The sequence below is a fragment of the Lipotes vexillifer genome, unplaced genomic scaffold (genome assembly GCF_000442215.2).
Source record: "Lipotes vexillifer unplaced genomic scaffold, Lipotes_vexillifer_v1.1 scaffold1675, whole genome shotgun sequence".
Lineage (NCBI taxonomy): Eukaryota > Metazoa > Chordata > Mammalia > Artiodactyla > Lipotidae > Lipotes > Lipotes vexillifer.
The window spans coordinates 297,468-323,224 of record NW_006784891.1 but is presented as its reverse complement, the minus strand read 5'-3'; the positions used below and the strand labels follow the sequence as shown (position 1 = coordinate 323,224).

General features: G+C 36.0%; 1 protein-coding gene across 1 annotated transcript in view; it reads left to right on the top strand.

Moving 5' to 3' along the window:
* AIDA (axin interactor, dorsalization associated) overlaps positions 1-25,757 on the top strand; it is a 42,850-nt gene that overhangs the window by 11,308 nt on the left and 5,785 nt on the right. The window contains exons 3-6 of the mRNA XM_007457022.1: positions 5,845-5,898; positions 6,307-6,361; positions 11,622-11,685; positions 11,931-12,037. Of these exons, the coding sequence (XP_007457084.1) occupies positions 5,845-5,898; positions 6,307-6,361; positions 11,622-11,685; positions 11,931-12,037 (280 nt within the window). The remainder of the gene's footprint in view (positions 1-5,844; positions 5,899-6,306; positions 6,362-11,621; positions 11,686-11,930; positions 12,038-25,757) is intronic.

The following is a 25,757-nucleotide window of genomic DNA, read 5'->3' as shown; positions in this document are numbered from 1 at the left end:
TGGTGCTTTGTGACCGCCTGGAGGGGTGGGATAGGGAGCGTGGGAGGGAGGGAGACGCAAGAGGGAAGAGATATGGGAACATATGTATATGTATAACTAATTCACTTTGTTATAAAGCAGAAACTAACACACCATTGTAAAGCAATTACACCCCAATAAAGATGTTAAAAAAAAATTAGCTTTTTCTTAATTTTCTTTAACTTTCTAAGGATGAAGCTGGGGTGTTTGACAGTTCTGTGTATTTCATCTTTAATTTATAGCTGTTCTTAGTAGGTACCCGGCTGCTGTCTTTTTTCAGCTTACACAGCTCTCACCCTCCACAAGGCCCAGGAGGCACCATGACCTAAAGGAATGAGCCTGAGATCTGGAGTCAGAAGACTTGGTCTTGAATCCAGTCTCTGTCTCTGGGCCTTAATTTCCTTATGTATGAAATGAGGGATTAGATAACCCTTAATGATCTTGAAAGGTATCCCTAAATCTTCAGATGACCTCTACCTTTGAGGTAGTCTGTTCCTCCTCCCCTCCTCCAGGCCTGATTTCTGAGGTATTTATTATTTATAAACCTGCTTAGGAGGCAAATGTGGCTGCCAGTAGTGACTACAGAGAGAGGTTGTGCGTGCCTCCCTATTCCTTGGGCTTGGAGAAGGACCCCCAAATCACTCTGTACTACATTATGAATATAAGGCAAGTCGTATGCATTTACAAATTCTTTAAAAAAATTTTCTTTAAAAATACAGGTGAAACATTCACAACGGGCCAGAAACCTCATTTTGACATTATAGGCCTTATTTCAATGTCACATAAGGAAAAACTTAGAGGCTCTAAGTTAATAAATGATTAGAAAAACAAAGATTTCCCAGACATTATCTGGAGAACATTGACTCTGAAAAATTAATAGATGTTATATGAACAGAGTTTGTGACTTGTCAGGGCTTTTAGTATAATAATGTGTATGTTGGATTTTTAAAGAGTTTGGTTAATGGAGTATTTCTTAGATTTGTTGGCTTTTGAAAGTCTCCCTCCTCCTCCCTTTATAATATTTCATTGGGTCTAAAGAACATGTTATGGGAAATTTTGAAACCAACTGTTAGGTCTGCAAATTAATTGAATGCCAGACCTGGCATGTAAGCCAAAGGAGAAGAAATTCGATTGTGTTTTCCTTAAAAGAGGAAAATGGAGAATGTTCCTTACATTATTCTAAGCAAAATTGTTCTATATGTTTTCTATCTGGAATTATATTCTTTATGCTTTTACTATTTTAAATGTTTTTGTAGCAGTGACAAGTTTTAGAATTATGCCAACCATTTAATAATTTGTGGAACTTTGAAAGAAGATTTTTAAAAACCACTATATTTCTAAAGTGCTTTCTTTATGAAGCTTTTTACTGTTCACAGTAAGATTTCAAAAATATTTGATGAATAAATGCTTTGTTAGATCTTAAGTTATTGATATTTATTTGTTTATGATTATTTTAAGATTAGAGAAATCCTATTTTTTTTAGAGAATAACATATATCTTCACAATATTTTAAATCTGAAGAACTCTAAAGCAGAGTTACTGATCTCTCTAAAGTTTATTAGTTGATGGTAAAAAATCTTCATATGGCTTTTCTATTCAAAATATTCTCAAAGATTTCTGGTGGAAAAAAAAGCAAGTTTATAATTCTTATTTGATCTTCCCTCATGATCAGTTGACATAGCTTTCATTTCATTTCTTAATAGTTTTGTCATTATAACAACAGGGTTTAGTAGCCAAAAAATAGCTGCCAAAAGCTTTCATTCGGTTAAATTCCCTGCTTTGGTGTAGTAGATTTTCTCATGTAAGTTTCTGGACAGACTAGAACATCCTGTCTCATGATGCTTAGAAAGTTTTTCCCTGCTTTGAATCAAATTTAGTGGTAATGAGAATTCCAGCACTATATGCTTGTTTTACATTTTATAGGTCCCCACTTTCCACTGCCTCCTCCCTCTCTTCCTTTCTTTCCTCCCCACCCCCGCCATCTAAAGAGTAGACGACTGGCTGTCTAAATGTAAAAAATTAAGTCTGGATTGAGACTCTGCTACTTTAACAATGTGTATTTTTTCAACCTATTTTTCCTTGATATGTTTTAGCAAAATTACTTTTGCTCTTTATTTGTATATTTCTATTTCATCTTTTCCTTTCACTGCTCTTTTTGAGTTGTCCATTTCCCTAGCAAGTGACAAAGTAAAATAGCCAGTATTCTGAAAATGACAACATTTTCCATTTCTATACCACAGTAGGTATAAGCAGTTAATTTGAATGAAGTGCTAATTATTTAAATCTTTCTAAAATTAAACTTCACTTACTTTGAGTGCTTAGTCTTAATGTGTATTAGTTAATAGTCAATATTTATATTCTGACACATATGACTTTGTGCTTCTTAATAATTTTTCTGAACCATTTCTTTCTAAGAAAGTTGAAATAATTACAGTAGCAAGCACTTGATTTTGACATCAATAAATGCTGCATGTTTTGCTACAGCTGAAAATGATAGTGTTTCACTCCTTTTTTAATACTGATTTTGGGTGTGGTCCCTTAAAATAGTTATGAATAATGCTTATTGGTATTTTGCCATAGTTCAGTAGATTCTGTGTAAAAAACTGTTGCTTCTGCTTAACTTGAAGAAATATTTAAATTTAAAATAGATTATTAGTGGACTTATAGTTGTTAAACTACATTTTACCTTAAATGTTAAAAACATCACATCAAATGGATTGTATAGTAAAGAAGAAAAAGGAGTTAACTAGTATTTTTAAAGACTTGCTCACTGGTAACGTGTCCCTTAATACAGACAACCCTTTTTCAAAACCATTTTTTAAAGAACATAAAAAGTATGGCCAAATGGTATTAAAATAAGTGTATTACTTTGTTGTATATATTGCTATTGTATAGAATACACTGATGTCCAGGGCAAGTTGCTTAACCTGTCTTCTGTTTTCACATCTATAAAATGGTTGTATCTAACTCATAGGGTTGTAGTCAGGATGAAATGACGTAATGTGTGTAAATCACTTAGCAGTCTGTCATTTAGTAACTGCTCAATAGTTGTTAGCTATTACTATTACTATATAATTATATTTAAAATTATTTACTAGTTTTGTCAGATTTGAGTGATATATATGAACAATGATTTGAGGTTATTAGATTTTATGTAGAAAAGATTGTTGCTGGTTCCTCCACAACAGCTCTTTCAGAGGGTAAATTGTGAGTATCTTGATTCCTTTTGCAGCAGTTATATTAAATATAATATTTAAATGTAAAATTTCAAAGTAAAATTTGCCATTTTCTAAACTATTATATTAAGATTAAAAGAAATTTTTAAAGATTGTGGAGATAGTTAAATATTGTTACTTGTTCCTTGACCAAGAGTCATGTCTTTTGCTCAGTCGTGGTTTATTTATTTATATAGTTTTAAATTAAAAAAATTTTTTTATTGAAGTATACTTGATTTACAATGTTGTGTTAGCTTCTGGTGTACAGCAAAGTGATTCAGTTATACATATTGATATATATACATATTCTTTTTCATATTCTTTCCCATTATGGTTTATAACAGGATACTGAATATAGTTCCCTGTGCTATACAGTAGGACCTTATTGTTTATCTGTTTTACATATAGTACTTTGTATCTGCTAATCCCCAGCTCCTAATTTATCCTTCCCCCTTTCACCTTTGGTAACCATAAGTTTGTTTTCTATGTCTGCGAGTCTGTTTCTGTTTCATAAATAAATTCATTTGTGTCATATTTTAGATTCCACATATAAATGATATCATATGGTGTTTGTCTTTCTCTTTCTGACTTACTTCACTTAGTATGATAATCTCTAGGTCCATCTGTATTGCTGCAAATGGCATTATTTCATTCTTTTTTATGGCTGAGGAGTATTTCATTGTATATATATATATATACCACATCTTCTTTATCTATTCATCTGTTGACAGACATTTATTTACCTTGCTTCTGTGTCTTGGCTATTGTGAATAGTGCTGCTGTGAACATTGGGGTGTGTGTATCTTTTCTAATTATAGTTTTCTCCAGATCTATGCCTAGGGGTGGGATTGCTGGATCATATGGCAACCCTATTTGTAGTTTTTTAAGGAACCTCCATACTGTTCTCCATAGTGGCTGCACCAATTTACATTCCCACCAGCAGTGTAGGAGGGGTCCCTTTGCTCCACACCCTCTCCAGCATTTGTTATCTGTAGAATTAGTGTTTTATTTTGTGAACTGCTCCCAGCTCTTTATGGTCCACGTGATAATTGCATAGTGCCATCTAGCCTGGGTGCCAGGTACCAGGGCAATAGTTGCTGCTCCTCTTTGCTCCTCATTTATCTTCCAAAGAAAATTGATGAAAGAGAAAACCACCAAATCTAATTGACTAAACTTTTTCAGGTCATCAGTATGTATAGAAAAACACCCTTTTTTTTTTTTCCGGAATACTTTTTTTGTGAAGGCATTGCAAATATTGTACATATATACTTCCCTTTTATTGTCAGGATTTATTCCTTTTTATTAGGAAGGATTTCAAAGTCTTGATGGGCATAATTCAGCTGCTGCCTGCTCTTGCAGATATTTGTTCCATGGATCTCCTCCGTTTCATTTCAACCCTAGTCCTTCATGTTCTTGTTCTGATTACTGTTTACATAGACAGTTGAAATAACCTGATTGATCTTACCTTTAGTCTTTTCCCTTTTCTCCTTCACCCTATGGATACTGTTATCACAACAGTCTTCTTTTTTTTTTTTTTTTTTTTTTTTGTCAAATATTTTAATGGTATCCATGTTTGTTAAATCATTGAGAGTCAGACCCCGTGTCCCCTGCATCGGCAGGCGGACTCTCAACCACTGCGCCACCAGGGAAGCCCACACAACAGTCTTCTTAAAGGGCAAATCTGATAGTCATTCTTCTGTCCAGAAATTATCTGTATGATTTATTGCTAAAGTAATAACAGATTTTGCAGCTGGTCCTAGAAGGTCCCCTTTATAATGACCTCCCTCCCCCAACACACGCATTTCACATTTCAAACCTATCTCCCCCTGCTTCAGTTTGGGACTTCAGACAACTGAACCATGACAATTTTCCTAGTACGTTAGTTTTAGAAATCCTCCCAGTCACTGGGGCTTGAATCCTAATTCCGATTCTTGTCCCGTTTCTCCAGGACATATTACCGCTTAGTTTGCTGAAGCCCTATAGAATCAAGTGCCTCTGCTTTATGTTACAGTGATTCTGAATGTGTCTTATATAATAGAAACATGAGCTTATTAAAGACAGGGACTATGCCTTATCACTTGTATCCATTTTATAGCCCAGATCTGACTGTAAAAGTTACCACCGTTTATCACAAGTATTGATTCTGCTTAGTATTGTTGATATATTTAATTGAACAAGTCAAGATTGGATTTGAGTCAAAATTAAATTATACCACTGTGCTAACGTTCAGATATTTTTGTTTTTAAGTCTTTTAGTGAATGAATATCAGACTTTATGGAGAAGAAGAGAAAGTAAAGCTTAGGAGGGAAGATGCTTAAAGTCCTTTTCATTGGCCTTTAAATCATATCTAAAGCTATCATCAAAGCAAACTTGATTTAAAATTGGTTGTGGCACATTAGGTTAGGAGCGAATATATACTCACCTTCTCTGCCCGATCCCAGCCCTTTACCTCCTGTTTCTCATCTCCAAAGTCTGCAAGATGCTAAAAGAAGAAAAATTTAACTTATTTTTTAAAATTATAGATTGCTTATCAATGAAAATTAACTTGATGATTTGGACAGCTAACAGTTACGATGTATTTGGTATTTATAGCTTTTTCTTTTTCCTTCAGAAAACCATAGGCAAAATTGCAACATGCTTGGAATTACGAAGTGCAGCTTTACAGGTAAATAGGTTCCCCCCTCCAACTTTTTAATATAAGGAAAAGAAATTATTGTGAACTATTCTGATAAAATATTAGCATTCATGCCAAAAGCAGTATTGTCTCACAAAGGTTTTATAACAGTAAGAATTCATGGGTTAAACTCATATTAAAAGATTTAGTTCATATTATATAAACTGTAAAAATAAAAGATATGATTTCAATTTTTTTTTCTGTTATTTTTAGCCTGAATGTTCCAAAAAACACAAAATCAAAAACCAGTTTGGAATTTTTTTTTTTTTTAGCCTGAAAGCAAGAAACAGATTCATTTATTTTGGCTACTTTTTGAATATGTCGTCAACCACTTAAAAGACATAGGGTGCAGTGAAATCTTTGTAATAAAAATATGTAATATGCATGTTTTAAATTCAGTCCACACAGTCCCAAGAAGAATTTAAACTGGAGGATCTGAAGAAGCTAGAACCAAGTAAGTTTTGTTTTATATTTTTTAGTGATATTCCTTTAGAAAAATATTTGAGCTGTTATGGATATTAAGGTTATTTAGCAGAGATGCTGATTTGAGTCATTTCTGTTAATATCTAGTCCTATGTAATTCTTTTGTGCTTTTATAATTCCTATAATATTTATAGTAATTATTCTTTGGTTCACTTTCATTATAGAATATGAAAAATTATGATTCTATGTCGTACCTCATCTATCTGTTTCAGCCTTTATTTTGTTTTAATCTCTTTAATAAGACTATAATTAAATTACTTTGGTAAACATTTACAGTAGAGTCTGCTGGAGAATATAAAGTTATAGTCATTGATGCCTATTTATACTACATGTCACTGAAAACTGCAGTCCAGCTGTTTGGTCTGCTCTATAAAATCTTTCCTTGTTGTCCTCATTTTCCTTCCTGAAAGTTTTTTTGAGGTAAACAATTCCTTCAAATATTTTGGTGGTTAGGTTGCTGCTAGATGAAGCTTTTTTGCTGGTTCAAATGAATGTTCTCTTAGAGGAAATGTTTGAAATATAAGCAAGGGCACAAGTATTGAATATCACCACAGTCAATTTCAGGACATTTTTATCACCCCATAAAGAAACCCTTTATCCGTTAGCATTCAGTCATTTCCCTCCAGCTTCCCCCAATTCCCAGCCCTAGGCAACCACTAGTCTACTTTTTGTCTCTATAAATTTACCTGTTCTGAACATCTCATATAAATGGAATCATATAATGTACGGTCTTTTGCAACTGGCTATAAGATTATTTTAAGAAAAGCAAATTGATGGCTTTAAAAAAAAGATTTCAGCTGCAGTTAGGATGTCTGAGTTGTATAATGTTTCTAAAGAAAATCATAACGTTCACTTTTAAATGATAAGAATAACTAGGATTTGGGATCCTTACCTAGTCACTATTTTCCATTTCTTTTCAGTTTGTTTCCAAATAAAACTTAAGAATCTGTTAGGTATGTAGGATGACTGTAAAGTTTGTAAATGCTTATACTCAGATGTTTATTATCTCTTTCCATAGACTCGCTCAATTATTCCTCCTATGGCCTCATAGACTTTCTCGTTGGTAATAATGGTTGCCATTTTTTCGAGTAGCAGCAGTATGCCAAGCACTCAGATAAATCGTCTCAACGGCATTTTGCTTACTGACACTTGCCCGTGATCTTACAGCTTGTAAATGCCAGAACCAGATTTTGACCAGGGTTCTAAGTGATCTCAAAGCCTGCATTCCTACCACTGCACTCTGTTATTAATACTTGGAATGGTGCAGTATTGGCATCAATCCTAAATATCATGGTTCTTCAGGTCAAGTTCCTGAGAGATTTTTGGCCCATATCTTAGTGGAAGATTGGACTAAAATCTGCGTTAGTCTTCTACTTTTTTTTTTTTTTTTTTTTTTTTTGCTGCATGGCTTGCAGGATCTTAGTTCCCTTCGTTTTTTTTTTTTTTTTTTTTTTTTTTTTTTTTTTTTTAAGATTTGGTGTGGGAATGGAAAGGAAAGAGTATTATTGGGATTCATTTTGTTATAGTTTGAATTTATATAATGCTTCTCATTTGGACTTCTCCCTTCCTGGTACTTATTATTTTTTTTTAGATGATTTTAATTTGCTGTTGCCTCTAAAAGGAACATAAATGTGTATATTGTATCTCAGTAGGATATGCTCTGTAATTACTTTCGAATTTATAAAATCTAGGCACTTGTTGTGAGTTAATTATTTTATCAGAATTAAACATTTTCTATAAATTGGTGTTTGACTATATTTCAGATTCAGTGTTCTTAGTCAAGCTGACCTCTGCCTCTTCTAAGAATGTTAAGGAAAGGAAAATTAATGAATGACTGTCTTTCAACATGTTAGTCCTTGTTGGTTTATTTTGTTAATGTATTTTTCCTTCAAAGTTTTAAAAATATAATCCTGTCTGAAATTCATACTAAAACTAAGATCTTGAAAGTACTAGTTACTTGATTTTCTTATGTTAATCCTTAGAAGCAGACTACTTATTACTCAAACTTGTACCCCCGTGACAACCCCATAAACTGTGAAGTTCCCTTCCATTAATTCATCTTTGAAGGCCCCGAAGAAATCCCACCTTCCTCTGAAAGCTTTCCGTGCTTTCCCTATAGCCACGATTAAACTCTACTTCATGTCCTTTCTAGGAGCACTTTTTATAGCCACCATAGTAGTCTTCCCTGTATTTTTCTCACTTATATTTATTTCTTTCCTCAAGAAGATTGTGAATAGCCTCTGTATTTTACCCACAGAGCCTCATTCAACGCTCTGCCTATAGTATGAACTCGGCAGATTTTTAAGTTGAATGTCTTCAGGGAATCTTCTCACATAATTAAAAAAATAACCTTTCAGATGGGAAGCACTTGCTCATTTTTGCCTACCACAAAAATGAAAAATGTCAGCCACAAAAGAAGAATATACGTCTGGGGTGTGTGTCTGTGAGATTTTTAGAGTGTCAGCTTCAGGAGGGTTGCAGGGCCTGCTCCATGACAGCAGGCTGAGAGTGCTGAGTTCTTAACAGTAGAGGGTGGGCCTGTGTGTGTGATTTCTACTGGATAAGCCAGTTAGTCCCCAATGGTTGTAGACTCCATGCTTATGATAATACCTTCCATGGAATTATAAACTTGCTTCTCTCTTCTCTAAATCCTCCTAAAATATCAATATTAGTGTCAGAAGAAAAATCCTATGTAAAGTTTATGTAGAGCCCTATTTTAAAAGGACGTTAGAATCCCTGTTATTCCATAGTTGGTGAAAATGGAAACCTATCCTACATTTACAGAAAGGGAGAAAGGAGCTGTTATTTTTCTCTCAAAGTTATTCACACAAATTAAATATCTGATATACTCTATACTTATAAATACAAAATAAAGGAGAAGCTATTACTGCAAAACAGACATTTCCTTTTCAAAGCATTGATGCCTAAGGAAAGAAAATACTGTTTAATTCTTCTATTATAATACAAATTTAAGATATTCTTAATGACTAATATGATTTTCAACTTTTTAACTGATGTTGTTTTGTACATATTTTAAGGTTTGATTTTTCCTTTTTATTATTAAAATGTGATCATTTCTGATATGGATATACATGATCTTTTTTTTTTTTGTCACCCATTCCCTGTTCTCAATATCTAGCATAATACTGTGTAAAAGTGATTAATTCAGGGGTCCCCAACCCCTGGGCCGCAGACCAGTATTGGTCTGTGGCCTGTGAGGAACCGGGCTTCACAGCTTCATCTGCTGCTCCCCATCGCTCCCTGTCGCTCCCCATCTCTCGCATTACCACCTGAACCATCCCCCCTCCCTCACCTCCGGTCTGTGGAAAAATTGTCTTCCATGAAACCGGTCCCTCATGCCAAAAAGGTTGGGGACTGATGAATTAATTGATATTTGAGTTGAATGAATAGCTTACAAGGAGCATTCATGCACCAAGTTTAGAGAGGATAGTCTTATAATTTTAAAAATAGTCCTTCTTAGTGAGATCTGAAATAATAGGATTCTAGTCAGCCAGATAGGGAAAACTATGGAGAAATAAATTACCATGTAATAATGTAGACATATTTTTATGGTACTTTAAATGTTCCCATGCAATGTCATGTACTGTGTTATTTAATTTAATTTTCTCAACAGTCTGGGAAGGAAATGGTATTCTGATTTTAGAACTGGGGAAACGGAGATTCAGAGTAGTTATGTGAATGCTCAAGTCATTAACATCCTTGTAGGGCTAAGATCTGATTTCAGATCTTTTCCTACTTCCCCCTTGCTTATCAGACTTTAGCTCTACCGTCCATTCTATTCCTTGAACAAGCTCCTGCCCCAGAGCCTTTGTTGTTGCTCTAGCTTGTTCTCTAATTCTTGGAGAGCCCTTGCCCCAGAGTACTTGTGGACATTTCCTCTCATCCAGGTCATGGCTCAAATGTCTTCTAGTAATTCAGGTTTGAGAGGCCTACCCTGTTCACCTCAGCTGAAGTTATCCCTCTATTCCATGTACACAAGCATCCTCTGTGTCCTTCATTACACTAATTGCAGTCTTAACATTATCTTGTTTATTTGTTGCCTTATTATTGTCTGCTTTTCCTGACTAGGATCTAAGATCCACATATGAGGGCAAGAACCCTCTGTCTCTATCACTGCCATATCTTTAGCACTCAGTGCACGTTTGTTGAGGAGAAGAAAAAGAGAGGAAGAATGAGGGTAAGAGTTGGAGAGGGAGAGAGAATAAGAATGAGTGAGAATCTAGACCCAAGTCTCAGACTTTTCCCCGAAGGGCTTAGTAGAAGTGCATATGTTAGAAGAAGTCTGATAAACACATCCAACTCCGATTGGAGTAAGGCATATAATTGCAGCCTGTACACAGGGATTTCCCTTTTGGGGATGACAACATCCATACCTATTTTAGCTCTCAACTGCAGGACTCCAAACTTAGAGAGACTGAATAAGTTGAGTATAAAATCATAGAAATATTTTGGGTTGCCCAATTAATGCTATTACTTCACCTTCATATAGTTGCAGGTATTACTGGGAATCCATAAGGCCAGATATGAAGCACTAAGTTACATATAGCACCTCTCTTTAAGTTTACATGCCAGGATATAGTCATTGACCACAACCATGATACAGGAGGTGGTACCATGTTGTTTGAAGACTTCTCTTGAGGATAAATCCCTCTTTGTGTGTGTGTGTGTGAGAATATATGTACATATATGTATGTATATATTACACATTTGTAATAAACTCTGGTAAAATGTGTATGAGAATTATAACCTCAGTACTAAAAACTTTACCAGTTTTATGGAGTTGAGGGGAAATCTAATCAGGACGTAGAATAAGATATGCTCATGTCCCTCTCATTGGTCATCTTTGACACCAGTCTTTTAATTTAAATACTCCAGGGAGGAGTTACTCTCTTCTCTGGTGCCCCATGTCTCACCTAGGACTTGGTACATAGAATTATTTTGGGGTTCATTTTCCATAAGGGCTCTGAGACACTAGAAGTAACTCTCCTTGGAGGTCTAACAATACTCTGAAATTACTGGTACTTGGAGTATGGATGTTTTCATTTTGCTAAGATAGTCAGTGGTTTATGGCTCTGGATGATGAGAAGATTGGGAATTTTTAAAAAAGTATTAATAGGCATAGTAAAATTGACTAAAAATCAGTCATTGACAATAAAATTGTTTATTTTGATTCATGAGATAATTCATATGTCTTTCTCTTTTTATTCTAGTCCTAAAGAATATTCTTACATATAATAAAGAATTCCCATTTGATGTTCAGCCTGTCCCCTTAAGGTAAAATGAATAAGCACCAATATTTGTCTTCTTATTCTATCATCTTATTTTGTACCTATTTTTCAGAGATTTCTGGATGTTTTATATCAATGTTGGTATACTGATATCATTAGTAGTAACATATTAACATTTTATGTCAGCATTTTTTATATCAACATCTTACCTAGGAAATGAGTAGCTATGAGGCTTCTCTAGTATAGTTAGTTTTGCAGCTCACTCTTTTTTCTGTCCTTTTGCATATGTAGAAGAATTTTAGCACCTGGTGAAGAGGAGAATTTGGAATTTGAAGAAGATGAAGAAGAGGGTGGTGCTGGAGCGGGGTCTCCTGATGCCTCTCCTGCTAGAGTCCCCGGTGAGTGTCACGTGTTGCAAATATACATTACTTAACTCAATACAAGGTCAAGGTGTTTGGAACTTATTTTGGTATTTGCTAGTAGAGAGTAAAACCTCTCCAGGGTTCATGCCAATCTTAAGCAAATGGTCATGTTTTGGGCAGTAGCTGTTTTATAAGTATAGTCTGAAAGTATCTTACTGTCTGTTTTGGGGTTCCAAAGACGACCTTCGCGTTCAGAGATTCACTAGGAGGACTCACAGGACTCAGCATGTGATTGTACTCACAGCTGTGATTTATTCCAGAGAAAGAATACAAAAACAAAGTGATTTATTCCAGAGAAAGAATACAAAAACAAAGTCAGCAAAGGGAAAGTCTGGAGCGAAGTCTGAGTGAAGTCTGGAGCGAAGTCTGAGTGAAGTCTGGAGGAAACCAGGTGCAAGCTTCCAAGAGTCCTTTTCCAGTGGAGTCACATAGCTTGTGCTTGATTCCTCTAGTGACAGATTGTAATGACACACGTGAAGTGTCCACTAGGGAAGCGGGATGCACATTAGAGACTCCATGCCCAGAGCTGTTACTGGCGGCTGATCACATAGACACCCTCTGCCTAGCACTGACCAAAATTCCAGACTCCTAGAAGGAAAGCAGATAATTCAGCATAAACCATGTTGTTCGTACAAATAACTTAGGCACAGTGACCATTCTTATCAGGGGATAGTAGGAACCCTCCCAAAATCCAGATCCCCAGACTCTAGTCAGGGGTCGACCTTGTACTCAGGGCTTTCTAAGAGTAACAGTCTCAGACCTGCTGTGTTAACTCTTTTCTGTACACTGTTGTAAGTACTTCTTTAATTAATCAAATTGTGGTCATTAAAACTGGACCCAGGGAGAATGAATACTAAGCAAATGCCCTTTTCTTCCCATCTTGTTTTAGGAAAGCAAATAACGTATGGCAAAGCTTTTTTGTTTATAGAAGGTCTTCCCTCTCTGTCAGTAACCTAGGCAGGCACCCTGGATAAATTTCTTGCCTCTCCCAATTACTGTTTTACTCTGTTCTGTTCTTATACAGTACACAGTTTTCATTTCTGGTAAACTATAATAGTTCACTTTAGTGTACTATGCTGATATATTGTGATGTATTTTAAAATAGATGCCAGAAGCTTTAAAATACAGCTAGATACAGTTTATGTATTTTCCTGATAACTTTCTTGGTAATAAAAGTACAGGCAGACCTTGGAGGTGCTGCAGGTTTGGTTCCAGACCACCTCAATAAAGTGAGTATTGCAAGAAAGCGAGTCACACAGATTTATTGGTTTCCCAGTACATATAAAAGTTACGTGTACACTATAGTCTGTTAAGGGTGTGATAGCATTATGTCTAAAAAAACAAGGTACATACTTTGATTAAAAAAATATTTTATTGCTGGGACTTCCTTGGTGGTCCAGTGGTTAAGAAACTGCCTTCCAGCGCAGGGGACTCGGGTTCTATCCCTGGTCAGGGAACTAAGATCCCACGTGCCATGGGGCAGCTAAGCCCGCGCGCCGCAACTACTGAGCCCATGTGCCACAACTAGAGAGCTCATGTGCTGCAACTACATAGCCCACGTGCTCTGGAGCCCACACACTGCAGCTGAGCCTGCACGCTCTGGAAACTACGCTCCACAACTAGAGAGGAGCCTGTGTGCCGCAGCCAAGACTCGACGCAGCCAGAAATAAATAAATAAATATTAAAAAAAGAAAAAAAACTTTATTGCTAAAAAAATGCTAGCCCTCATCTGAACCTTCAGCTAGTTGTAACCTTCTTGCTGGTGGAGAGTTTTGTCTAACGTTGACGGCTGCTGACTGATCAGGGTGGTGGTCGCAGAAGGTTGGGGCAGCTGTGGCACCTTCTTAAAATAAGAGCACAGTGAAGTTTGCCAACTAGGTTGACTCTTCCTTTCACAGTTTCTCTCTAGCATGCAGTGCTATTTAATGGCACTTCACCCATAGTAGAACTTCTTTCAAAATTGGAGTCAAGTCTCTCAAACCTTGCCACTGTCTATCAACTAAGTATATGTAATGGTCTAAATTTTTTGTTGCCATTTTAACAGTCTTCACAGCATCTTCACCAGGAGTAGATTCCATCTCAAGAAACCGCTTTCTTTGCTCATCTGTACGAAGCAATTCCTCATCTGTTAAAGTTTTATGAGATGGCAGCAATTCAGTCACATCTTCAGACTCCACTTCTAATTCTAGTTCTCTTGCTATTTCCACCATATCTGTGGTTCCAATTGTAACATCAAAGATCACTGATCACAGATCACTGTAACAAATGTAATAATAATGAAAAAGTTTGAAATATTGCAAGAATTATCAAAATGTGACACAAGAGACACGAAGTGAACAAATGCTGTCGGAAAAATGGCGCCAGTAGACTGGCTTACTTGCTTGACATGGTTACCACTGATGTTCAATTTGTAAAAAATGAGATATCTGTGAAGTGCAGTAAAGTACTACAGTAATAATAGTGATATTCCAGTGTTTATAATGCCCCTTGGAGAGGAGGCATTACGGAGTTGGAGCAACATAGACTTGAACCAACAGACACTGGACTTGAGTCTAATCTCTGTCCATTACTAGTTGCACCTATTCTTAAACCAGTTTGAACCTCAATTTCTTTATTTATAAAATGGGATGATAATCATGCCTAACTCATAAGGTTCCTGTGAAGACTAAAGAAGGTACAGCATATAAAGCTTTTAGCACAGTACCTGTCACATGCTGAATATTAGTGAGGTGATTATTCTCATCATCATCATCTTTCAATGGAGATAACAATACCTACACTATAGGATTATTGCGAAAATTACTGTAGATGGTAGCTGTTATTGTTAATAATGTTTCTTTGGTATGGGGCATTATTCCTAATGTACCTTGCTTTATGAAAAGAGAGATGTATTTTTCTTGTTTTTGTCATATATGTAGGAAATTTCAAAATTGCTGAGATGGTGAGAGAAATTATCTCGCTGTTTTACTAACTGAATAGTTGTTATTCCCTTTGCAAACCACATATTATCATTGCCGTAGCTTCCAGTACTATGAATTTCTATCTGACTTGGTTGTTTGCTCGCTTGCTGTACTTCTGTAGCAAACAAGATCTTTAAAGCAGATGATGTAAGCCATGAAACATACAGATCAAGGTTTTTATGAGGTTCAGGTTGCTGAGTTGAAAAGAAACTTCTGCCATAAATTAAGTCCACTTGCTATGTAAGAGTAAGTCCAAACTGAATAGATTTTTGTAAACTGATATAGCATTGTGATATTTCATTTCAGAGGTACAGAAGGCTTACTGAACCCTTCTATTCTCTGAATTTCTTTTTTGAATGAGTACATGTAGTTTAATTAGCTGTTTTTAGTTTGGAGTCATTATTGTCCACGATCTATAGGTGTCATTAAAAAATGACTCGTAAAATTATATTCATTGGGCTTCCCTGGTGGCCCAGTGGTTGGGATGCGGGTTCGTGCCCCGGTCCGGGAGGATCCCACATGCCGCGGAGCGGCTGTGCCTGTGAGCCATGGCCGCTGAGCCTGCGCGTCCGGAGCCTGTGCTCCGCAGCGGGAGAGGCCACAACGGTGAGAGGCCCGCATACCACAAAAAAAAAAAAAAAAAAAAAAATTATGTTAATTGACATCATCAAAATAGCAAGATGGCATTTAACCTTTCACTTAACTGTAAAGCAGGAAACATTTTATTTTCCTTGTTATTCTGAGAGAATCCAAGATTTTAATTATGCCTAGGCTGTGTTTGCATTTGGTGGCAAGATAGTTCTGGGAATTGTTGTGACTTTTAATTTATTATCTTTGTTTTTATATAAGTTACTGAATTGTACGTTTGTTGTGACTTTTTTTAAAAGTCACGTTTATTGAGGTGTCACTTACATATACAACATTCACCCTTTTTAGTGTGCAGGTTTATGCGTGCTGACAAACGCCTACAGGTCTGTAACCAGCACCACTGTGAGACTGATGAGGAATAAGGTATGGTGTGCAGATGTGGTAGGACCCAGAATCGTTTTTCCCATTTAAAACCGAAAGCGACTTTTTAGCCAGCCTTTAATGGGAGGAGGGGGGGAGGTAGATATTATCTTACCTTTTTTGATATTAATCTTTTTCCTTTTCAAAATTTAAAAAACTCATGGCAAACATCATAAATTTTTGTTAAATAATTGGATTAAGCCAAAGTAGGATTTAATTCTTCTAAAGGTAGCCTTGGTAGATTTCATTTAAATCAAGGGTATAAATTTATAACGTGTTTTTTATGGCCTAAAAATGTATTGACATTGCTGAATATAAAGCTCTTAAAATCATAAGCCCAATAAATATGAATAAAAAATAGCCAAGACACAATTTTCAAGATTTTAAAAAACCTTTTTTTTACCGAATGACGTGATTAAACTCAAACATAGGCTTAGCAGGTTCAAAATTATACAAATGTGTTGGTTTTTTGAGCTCTTATATAGGCTTAAATATGCATAAAACATGTTTATTTTTGAAACTAAAAATAAAGAATGAAATTTACCTCTTCAGCATGAAACCTGTGCTTGGGTTTTCCTGCACAAGTACTTAATTCTCAGTTGAACTTGAGAAATAAGCAAACATGAATTTCATTTTCAGCTGAAATGAAGTTTTTTCTTGCTCACACATATAAGAAGTTGAAAATTGCAGCAAAATGTTCACTGCTTTCCTATGACTATCAGGGCATCCTTCTTTCACAGAAATCCAGAGCATGCCTAGGGGCACAGCGGTGAATATCATCTGAAGGGTACAGTCAGACCACAGCTCGCTAAGTTCTTTTTCTTCTCCCAAAGTCTCAAGTTCTCAGGCTGTGCAGAGGAATCAGAGAAAGTGTTCCTCACCTAGGCATTTATTAGTATGTAAAGGGAAGGAAAATACTCTTTGATTTTGTTCTCTTGTTCTCCAGACTGGTTTTTAATAAGATGTAAGACTTATTTATATTTTTTTCTCTCTCTCGAGCCCAAGCAGTCATGGAAATATTTCAGGATTTCCTTTTAAAGTTAATTCTTTTTCCTTTAAATCCAAGAATCCTGTCACTTGAAGTTAAAGGGTTTTCTTCAGAGCTTTGCAGAGACTGGTTCACATGAAATGTCTGTTAAGTATGCTACATCCTGCAGCCCTCATCTTCAAAGCACCCAGCAACATCTGGCCTACTCTTTCTTGAAAGTACTCTGGCAATTCAACCTTTGAACTCAGACACCTGTGGGGAACTCTCCCTTGCTTGCTGTAGGGAATGATGGATTGCCCTTTTAAAACTAACATTTCTACATGAAGCACATGCCCACTGACCCTTATAGACTTTGTGGATGTGTGTTTATTATTTTTTTTTTCCAAAATGTGATAGTGACACTGATATACTCTTTATGTATGCAAACAACTTCAATCAGCTATAATTTTAATTTCATAGACCTAGATACAATATTATTTAAATGATAATGGCCCCTAAGATTTTTTTCAAACTTTTAAAGCAGTTTTAAACACGAACAAACATCTTAACAGTTTTTCAAACTCTTTTTCGTGAAAGCTTAGAGGAACCCATTTTCCTCAACTGGTAGACAATAAATTACTTGCTAAAAGAACTTGTATGTGTATTTTAATGTTTTACCACAATTTCTACCTCTAAATTGAATTCAGTATTTCAAAACAAATAAATGGTCCCTCCATAACTTTTTATCTACCTGCAATGTCAGTTGCAAAGATTATCTGTTGCCAGAATTTGAAGACACATTTAATGTGTTACCTATCTACCAAATATTGTGGCTGGTTTGAACAGTATCATTATCTTAAATCATGTTTAAAATTATCCCAGAATAACTAAAGTATTTTTCTTGAAAGAAAAAAAATGCTACTTAAATGCAAAGTATTATCATGTATGTCCTTTTTTTTTTTATCATGCTTTAGCAGCACAAAGAAATGTGCACTTAAAAAATATTGGATGACAGGGATTTCCCTGGTGGTCCAGTGGGTAAGACTCTGTGCTCCCAATGCAGGGGGCCTGGGTTTGATCCCTGGTTGGGGAACTAGATCCTGCATGCATGCTGCAACTAAGAGTTTGCATGCCGCAACTAGGAAACCCATATGCTGCAACTAAGAATCCACATGCTGAAACTAAGAAGCCCACATGCCACAACTAAGACCCGGTACAGCCTAAATAAATAAATTAATTAATTAAAAAAAAAACAATTTGGATGACAGAGATTCTGTGTCAATAGTACTAGATATGTGAGTTTAGTTACAAGTATTACAAATTTAAAGCAATGAAAACTAACAAGATTATATGTATTATCACATGTATATGATATTGCTTAGTCTACATTTTGGACACCTGACTGAACTCTGCTGTAAGTGTGGATAAAAAATTAATATGCTCCTTGTTAGTGATGTTTAATTTCCAAAGCACTAAGGCAAAATAAGGACCAACTCACCTCTTATTTTAGAACCAACACCCGTGGGAACATCTGTACAATATCACATAAAACGTCAAGCAAATAAAGTTACTTAATAAGCAAACTCAAATCACAGGGTTTTCAAAAGATATAATTCTCAGTAATTATCCAAAAAGTCATTACCTCTTAAGGAGTCTTGTCTAGGTGATGATATACTACTGTTTTGGAACAAAGACCATCATGCCATTTTTCATTTTAGACCAGGAAGAAAAATCACGTGAGGACAGGGTCTTAAAGGATTTCATTGACTTCAGTTTCCATGTAACCTCTGTTTTCTTCTGTGGACTTAACACACAGACTCCTGGTCTCTGGGCTGGCGGTCCATTCCTAGTCTGGTTCTCCAAAATCTCTCTCTTCCAGAGTGTCTTGACCCCATACAGAGAACCAACCAGTCCATGTGAGGAGATCCTCCTTACGGTAGGTTCTGCAGTGTTATCAGCTTCCCTTGGAACAGAGGAGCTGTAGGTGAAGGACAAGGACTGCATCTGCTCCTCTGCTTCTGCCCCTGGGTTATTCAGAACCATTTTTTTTTTTTTTTTTTTTTTTTTTAGATACCATATACATGTGTTAGCATATGGTATTTGTTTTTCTCTTTATGACTTACTTCACTCTGTATGAAAGACTCTAGGTCCATCCACCTCACTATAAATAACTCAATTTCATTTCTTTTTATGGCTGAGTAATATTTTATTGTATACATACATTCTTTATCCATTCATCTGATGATGGACACTTAGGTTGTTTCCATCTCCTGGCTATTGTAAATAGAGCTGCAATGAACATTTTGGTACATGACTCTTCTTGAATTATGGTTTTCTCAGGGTATATGCCCAGTAGTGGGATTGCTGGGTCGTATGGTAGTTCTATTTTTAGTTTTTTAAGGAATCTCCATACTGTTCTCCATAGTGGCTGTATCAGTTTACATTCCCACCAACAGTGTAAGAGGGTTCCCTTTACTCTGTTTATTTTAAATGGCTATTAGAACCTCAAAGTATTAGCACCTTGTCAATGGTTGTGATTTGTAGTTAAGTGATTTTTTTTATGTTTGTGGAGCCATAGCTGCGTTCATAAACTGTCTTCTACAGTTGATGCACTATGGAATAGGACAACTTGGATTACTGGTCCAAATACAACGTATTGATAAATAGTTTTCATCATCAAGGTGGACTTTGGTGTGTCCCCTATTGCCCTAGTGCAGTAAAATGACCCTGGAGCTTGTGATTCGTTTTTGTTACCTTATCAGAATCATCTGTAGGCTTAGGTTTGGAATCCTCCTCTCCTAGCTCATACCTCTTCTTCAGAAGCCACATTGAATCAAATAATTCCCCCCAGTTTTCTTTGACAGCAGTAGGACATGTTTGCTCCAGTTGGTGGTACACTGGGGAGGTAGGGCAGGTAAATCAGAAGAGGCTGACAGCACCGGGCGGCCTTCCTCCATGCACTGTAGAGCTTACCAGCTGCCAGTGGCTGCCCCTTTCTCGCATGAAAAACTGAAAATGGATCCAACCGGTTGAACATGGTCCTACTGCCCATTGCCATATGAGGCTCAAAGACCAATAATAGAGTTGCTCTAGGGACTGCCCAGTCTCTGTCCATCACAGTGAACACGCATTGCTCAGTGCACAAAGTTCAGGTGGCGTTTATTCCTTCTTAATTACTCTCTTTTGTGGAGCTCCTAGCCACAGCTCCAGCACACCCCTAGGATACTGCGGAAACCTGGTTGAGAAATCCTGGTTTAGGCAGTTACCTGTATGGCTCCCCAAAGACATCCATATTCCAATCCCCAGAGCCTGTGAGCATGTGTGTTACATGGCAAAGGGACTTATGTTAAGGACCTTGAGACGCAGATTATCCTGCAGGTCCTTTTTAGGCTTTGTGGACAATTAAATTACAAAAGTGGCAAATGGGACATGGCAGTTAGAAGCATGGACTCTAGGGTCAGGCCGCTGTGTGATAATGGACAAGTTACCTAACTTCTGTGCCCCAGTTTTCACCTTCTGCTAACTAACTGGGACTGACATTAACATCTATATCATAGAATTATTGTGAGGATTAAATGAGTTGACACTTAGAAAGTTAGAACATTGCCTGGCACATAGTTAAGTGTTCTGTAAGCATTGATTATCTGTTGTTTATACAGTGCTACCACATAGAAGAACATTTGTTATTTTTGATCCTTGCTCTAGATTTAATAGCAAATTATTCTAGCTGGAAAAGCTTAGTCTATACCAGATCATGTATGATCATTTCTTTTCTTATCCTGATTATAGTCTTCAAGTTTTACAAGTGTAGTTGCTTGTTCTCCTGTTACTTTATATAGTTTAATATTTTAATTGTTCATTTAGAAATCTTCTTTTAATGTAGTGCTTTGATTTCTGATTATCATATGGTTTTACCTTTGATACATAAACATGCTACCTTTCTCATCTAACCCAGGAGCTGCAGGTGGTATGGTATTATGCTGGTATTTTATCTTCTTTCACGCACATGTCATATAAGACAGTGCATCAATACATATATAATATATCTATTATCTAGCCATTTGTTTACTAGAACATAATATAACCTTTAGAGCTGTGAAATTCATTTATTTATTCAACAATACATTAATTCAAAAAGGATCTGTTTATTACTAATGCCAAACAATAATAAAAAATGAGTGGTTACCCAGATTTGTCTTTCAAGAAGCTTACTATGTAGTCAACAAGACAAAGCCAACAGTACATAATTATGGTTAGAGATGTGCACAGTGTGTTATGGATAAGCAAAAAAAAGAAGGCTAAGGGAGTTCAGCACAGGGAATCTAGCCTGAACTGAGACTCCGAGTGTGTAGAAGTTGGTCATACAGGGAGAGAGCACATTGGAAACCATCATGAAATACCTTGAATATTCACCTTTTTATATCATTTGTCGTCTTCATTTTATTGTCAGCTTGTAGATGCTCTTTAATAGGTGTAATGAGGGTGAAAAAACCTTCATGATGGAATGTTTTCATACTACCTTGAATTATAGAATAATGAAGCTGAATAAATTAACTTGCAGCTTGAAATCACTGCCTTTGTATTGAATTGTTAGAAATATATTTAGTGGTTAGATTAGATTTTAGTGTGGTCTGAGGCAAAAAGGTTTGTTGGTAATGAGGAAAGAAATGTCATCCCATTCATTCGTTTCAACTAAAAGAGCTAGACAGTTATAGATTATGAACTGACTCATCCATAGAAACCAGTTTTAATGTTCACTTGGGAAAAACATAGTCTCATATCATTGACTTTGAATATTGGATAAGAAATTACCTTTTGACTGTCAAAGAAAGAAAGCCATAGTCAAAGTAAAAAAGACAAAGGGCTAACATCCTTAATATATAAATAAAAATTTTAAGTTGCAACAACAAAAACCAACAAGCACATTAAAAGACTGGGCAAAAGACATGAACAGACAGTACACACGTACATACAGACACACAAAGATGTACAAATAGCCCTTAAACATATGAAAAGATACTCATAATAAGAGACATGCAAATTAAAACTACTGTTGCTTAGGCTGTGACAGATGCTCATTCATCACTGGTAGGAATACAAAATAGTACAGTCCCTTTGGAGGGCAATTCAGCAGTATTTAACAATAACATCAGAAGTACGCATTTACTCTTAGGCCCAGCAATCTCACTTCTAGGAATTTATTCTCAAGATACACCTCTAAGAATATGAAGAAAATATTTGCATATGCGCCAGTTTGTTTATTATGGTGTAATCTGTAATAATAAAATATTAGAAACAACCTAACTGCCATATGTAGGTTAGCTGAATAATACTGTAGAATACTATAGATAATAATCAGGAAAATCTCCATGAACTGATGATTTTTCAGAACATATTGTTCAATAAGTAAAATATATCAAAGCAATTCACATTAGCAGATTAAGGAGGAAAATCTCATAATCCTCTGAATAGATGCAGAAAGGTTAAATTCTAAATCTCTTCCTGATTTTTAAAAATTCTAGCAGACTGAGAACAGAACAGTTCTCTGGGTGTTCTCTAAGGGATGCTTTGAGCCAAAATCATACTTGAAGCATTCCTTTTCAGATCAATAACAAGACATAGTGCCTACTATGACCTCTTTTCATCAGTGCACTAGGACCAAAAACAGAAGTAAAAGATAAAAATTATTTGTAGATTTTATAAATATGTGTGTAGAACATGCAAAAGCACCTATAGGTAAATAATTAGAAATAGTAAGAGAGGGGCTTCCTGGTGGTCCAGTGGTTAAGAATCCACCTGCCAATTCAGGGGACACGGGTTTGAGCCCTGGTCCGGGAAGATCCCACATGCCGCAGAGCAACCAAGCCCGTGGGCCACAACTACTGAGCCTGTGCTCTAGAGCCCACGAGCCACAACTACTGAAGCCCGCACGCCTAGAGCCTGTGCTCTGCAACAAGCGAAGCCACTGCAATGAGAAGCCCGCGCACCGCAACGAAGAGTAGCCCCCACTCGCCACAACTAGAGAAAGTCTGCACACAGCAACGAAGACCCAGTGCAGCCAAAAGTAAATAAAAATTAAATTAAAAAAAAAAAGAGAGATGGTAAGAGAGTTTAGCATGGTTCCTGGATGTAAAGTTTGTACATAAGAATTGATTCTATAGGCTTATTGTGTTCATTTTGCAATATACAAATATCAAATCATTATGTTGTATACTTGAAACTAATATAATGTTGTATGTGAATTGTACCTTGATTTTTTAAAAAATTATGTACCAAAAAAGAATTGATTTTATCTTTATAAACAATCAACAGTTGCTTAGAAAATGAAATAACATTTATAATAATATCAGAAAATATCAGTATAGTTTAATAAATCCAATGAGAAGTATAAGACCCATGTGAAGAAAGCAGTAAAACTTTATTGAGAGAAATTAAGAAGTCTTAAATAAATGGAGAAATATATTCCAGTTCATGGGTTGGAAGAAGCAATTTGTCAAGATGTGACTGTTTCTAAAATTGATCTGAACTTCACTGCAGTCCCAACAGTGTTTTTGTTATTTGATGTTTTGTGGGTTTTTTTTTTTGTTTTAAGAACTTGACAGCTGTTTTTTAATAATTTACATGGAAATGCAAAGGGCTAAAAGTAGTTAAGACTCTTGAAGAATAATGTCAAGGCAGGAGAATTTGCTTTACCAAATGTCAAGACTTTTTGTAATATTATAGTAAGACACTTACGGTAGTGGTGCAAGGGTAAGAAATAGTCCAGTGAGAGAATGGGGAGCCCGGAAAGAGACCCACACTTGATTTATGATCAGAATGCCACTGCAGATACATGGGTGAGAGGACAGTCTATGAAGTAAGTAGTGCTGGGACAATTGAGTGTCCATGTGGATTAGAATGGGATTGGGCTCCTACCACACACCATAGCCAAAAATTAATTCTGTGTGGATTATAGAATGAAATGTGAATGGCAAAACAAAAAAGCTCTTATAAGAATACCTTCATGACCTTGGAGTGGGGAAAGATTTCTTGAATAGGACACAGAAAGCACTGACTCTAAAGGAATTTAGAGATTGAGAAATTTGAATACGTTAACATTAAGAATTTACCATAATCAGAAGACACCATAAACAGAAAAGGCATTCTAAACATGTGAAGACTGATCTTGGTATTAAAAGTCAAGAATGGCTGTTATCTCTTGGGAGAGAGAGTGATTTGGGTGTGTATTGGGGGCACAAGTCAAGCTCCTAGTATGCTGGTAATATCTTTCTTTCCTGGATATGGTGCTAGTCACACAGGTGTGTTCACTTTGTGAAAATTCATTAAGCTGTGCCTAGAATTTGTACACATTTTAATATGTTACCCTTTACTATACAGATTTTTTTTAAAAAAGGAAAGCCACTGAGAAATTATTTGTAGAACATGTATCCAACAAAAAGCTTATGTCAAAATATTAGAGGACTCCTACAAATCACTAAGAAAAAGGTGAACATTTCAGGGACTTCCCTGGTGGTCCAGTGGGTGAAACTCCATGCTCCCAATTCAGGGGGCCCGGGTTTGATCCCTGGTCAGGGAACTAGATCCTGCATGCCTGCCACAACTAAGAATTCTGCATGTTGCAACTAAGACCCAGCGCAGCCAAAATAAATAAATAAATAGTATATATTTTTAAAAGGTGAGCATTTCAGTAGTAAAGTGGGCAAAATAATTGAATAGATACTTTAGGAAAAGGGAAATACAAATGCTTATTTTTAAATGAAAAGGTGCTCAGCTCATTAATCATTGGCAAAATGAGCTTAAGACTAGATTGGTATTTCTCTACACCTAAACTGGCCAAAAAGAAGAATCTGACAACTCCCAAGTGCTAGTGAGGATGTGGAACAATGGAGATTATACTAGGAGCAGAAACTGACATGACCACTTTGGAAAATAGTTTGTAATTACATAGCAAACATGAAGGTGATATATCATGTGACTCAGTTAAGTCCTCCCTTGGGGAATGTGTGCTTAGGTGGAGCAGAGTATGTATCCAAGAATGTTTGCAGCAGCGTTAACAATTTCCAAAAACTTGAGGCAACTCAAATGCCTGTCAACAGAAGAATGGATACAAAAACTGGTATATTTGTACAACCTCTATACTATACTAATTCTGGAAAATCATAAAAATGAACAAATTACAGCAACTGACAACAACTGGATAAATCTCAAGTTCAAAAGCAGGCAAAATAATTATACAGGGATGCTTTTTAGTAGTGATTTTAAAAGCCAGGGTAGTGAGGAGGAATTCAGAAGAGCATTGGGTGGGGATAGAAGGGAACTCCTGAGGTCATGCTTTATTTTTTGACCTCATTGGTGGTTACATGGATGCTTGCTTTTGGCATTTCATTAAGCTGTACTCTCGTTTTATTTGCTTTTCTGAATGTGTTAGATTCACAATTTAAATTTTTTTTTAAAGAATAGACAGTGGGTGCAGTAAAGACCTTTTATCTTTAATGTAAGAAAACTTGTGAAAATTGAAAATGTGTTGAAATAGGGCAAAATATTTCATGTGAAAAAGTAATGTTAATTTTGAAACAGTATTAAATACTGCTTTGAATGTCCCATTTTGGTTTTTCTGCTTTTTATACTTCTGCCTTGTCATTAGTCAAAAAAATTTTTTAACAGATATCACCAATTAAGACTCTTGGATTTCTATAGTAATCTTCATGTCATAAAATTCACTCATTCTAAAATGTGTACAATTCAGTGACTTTTGATAAGT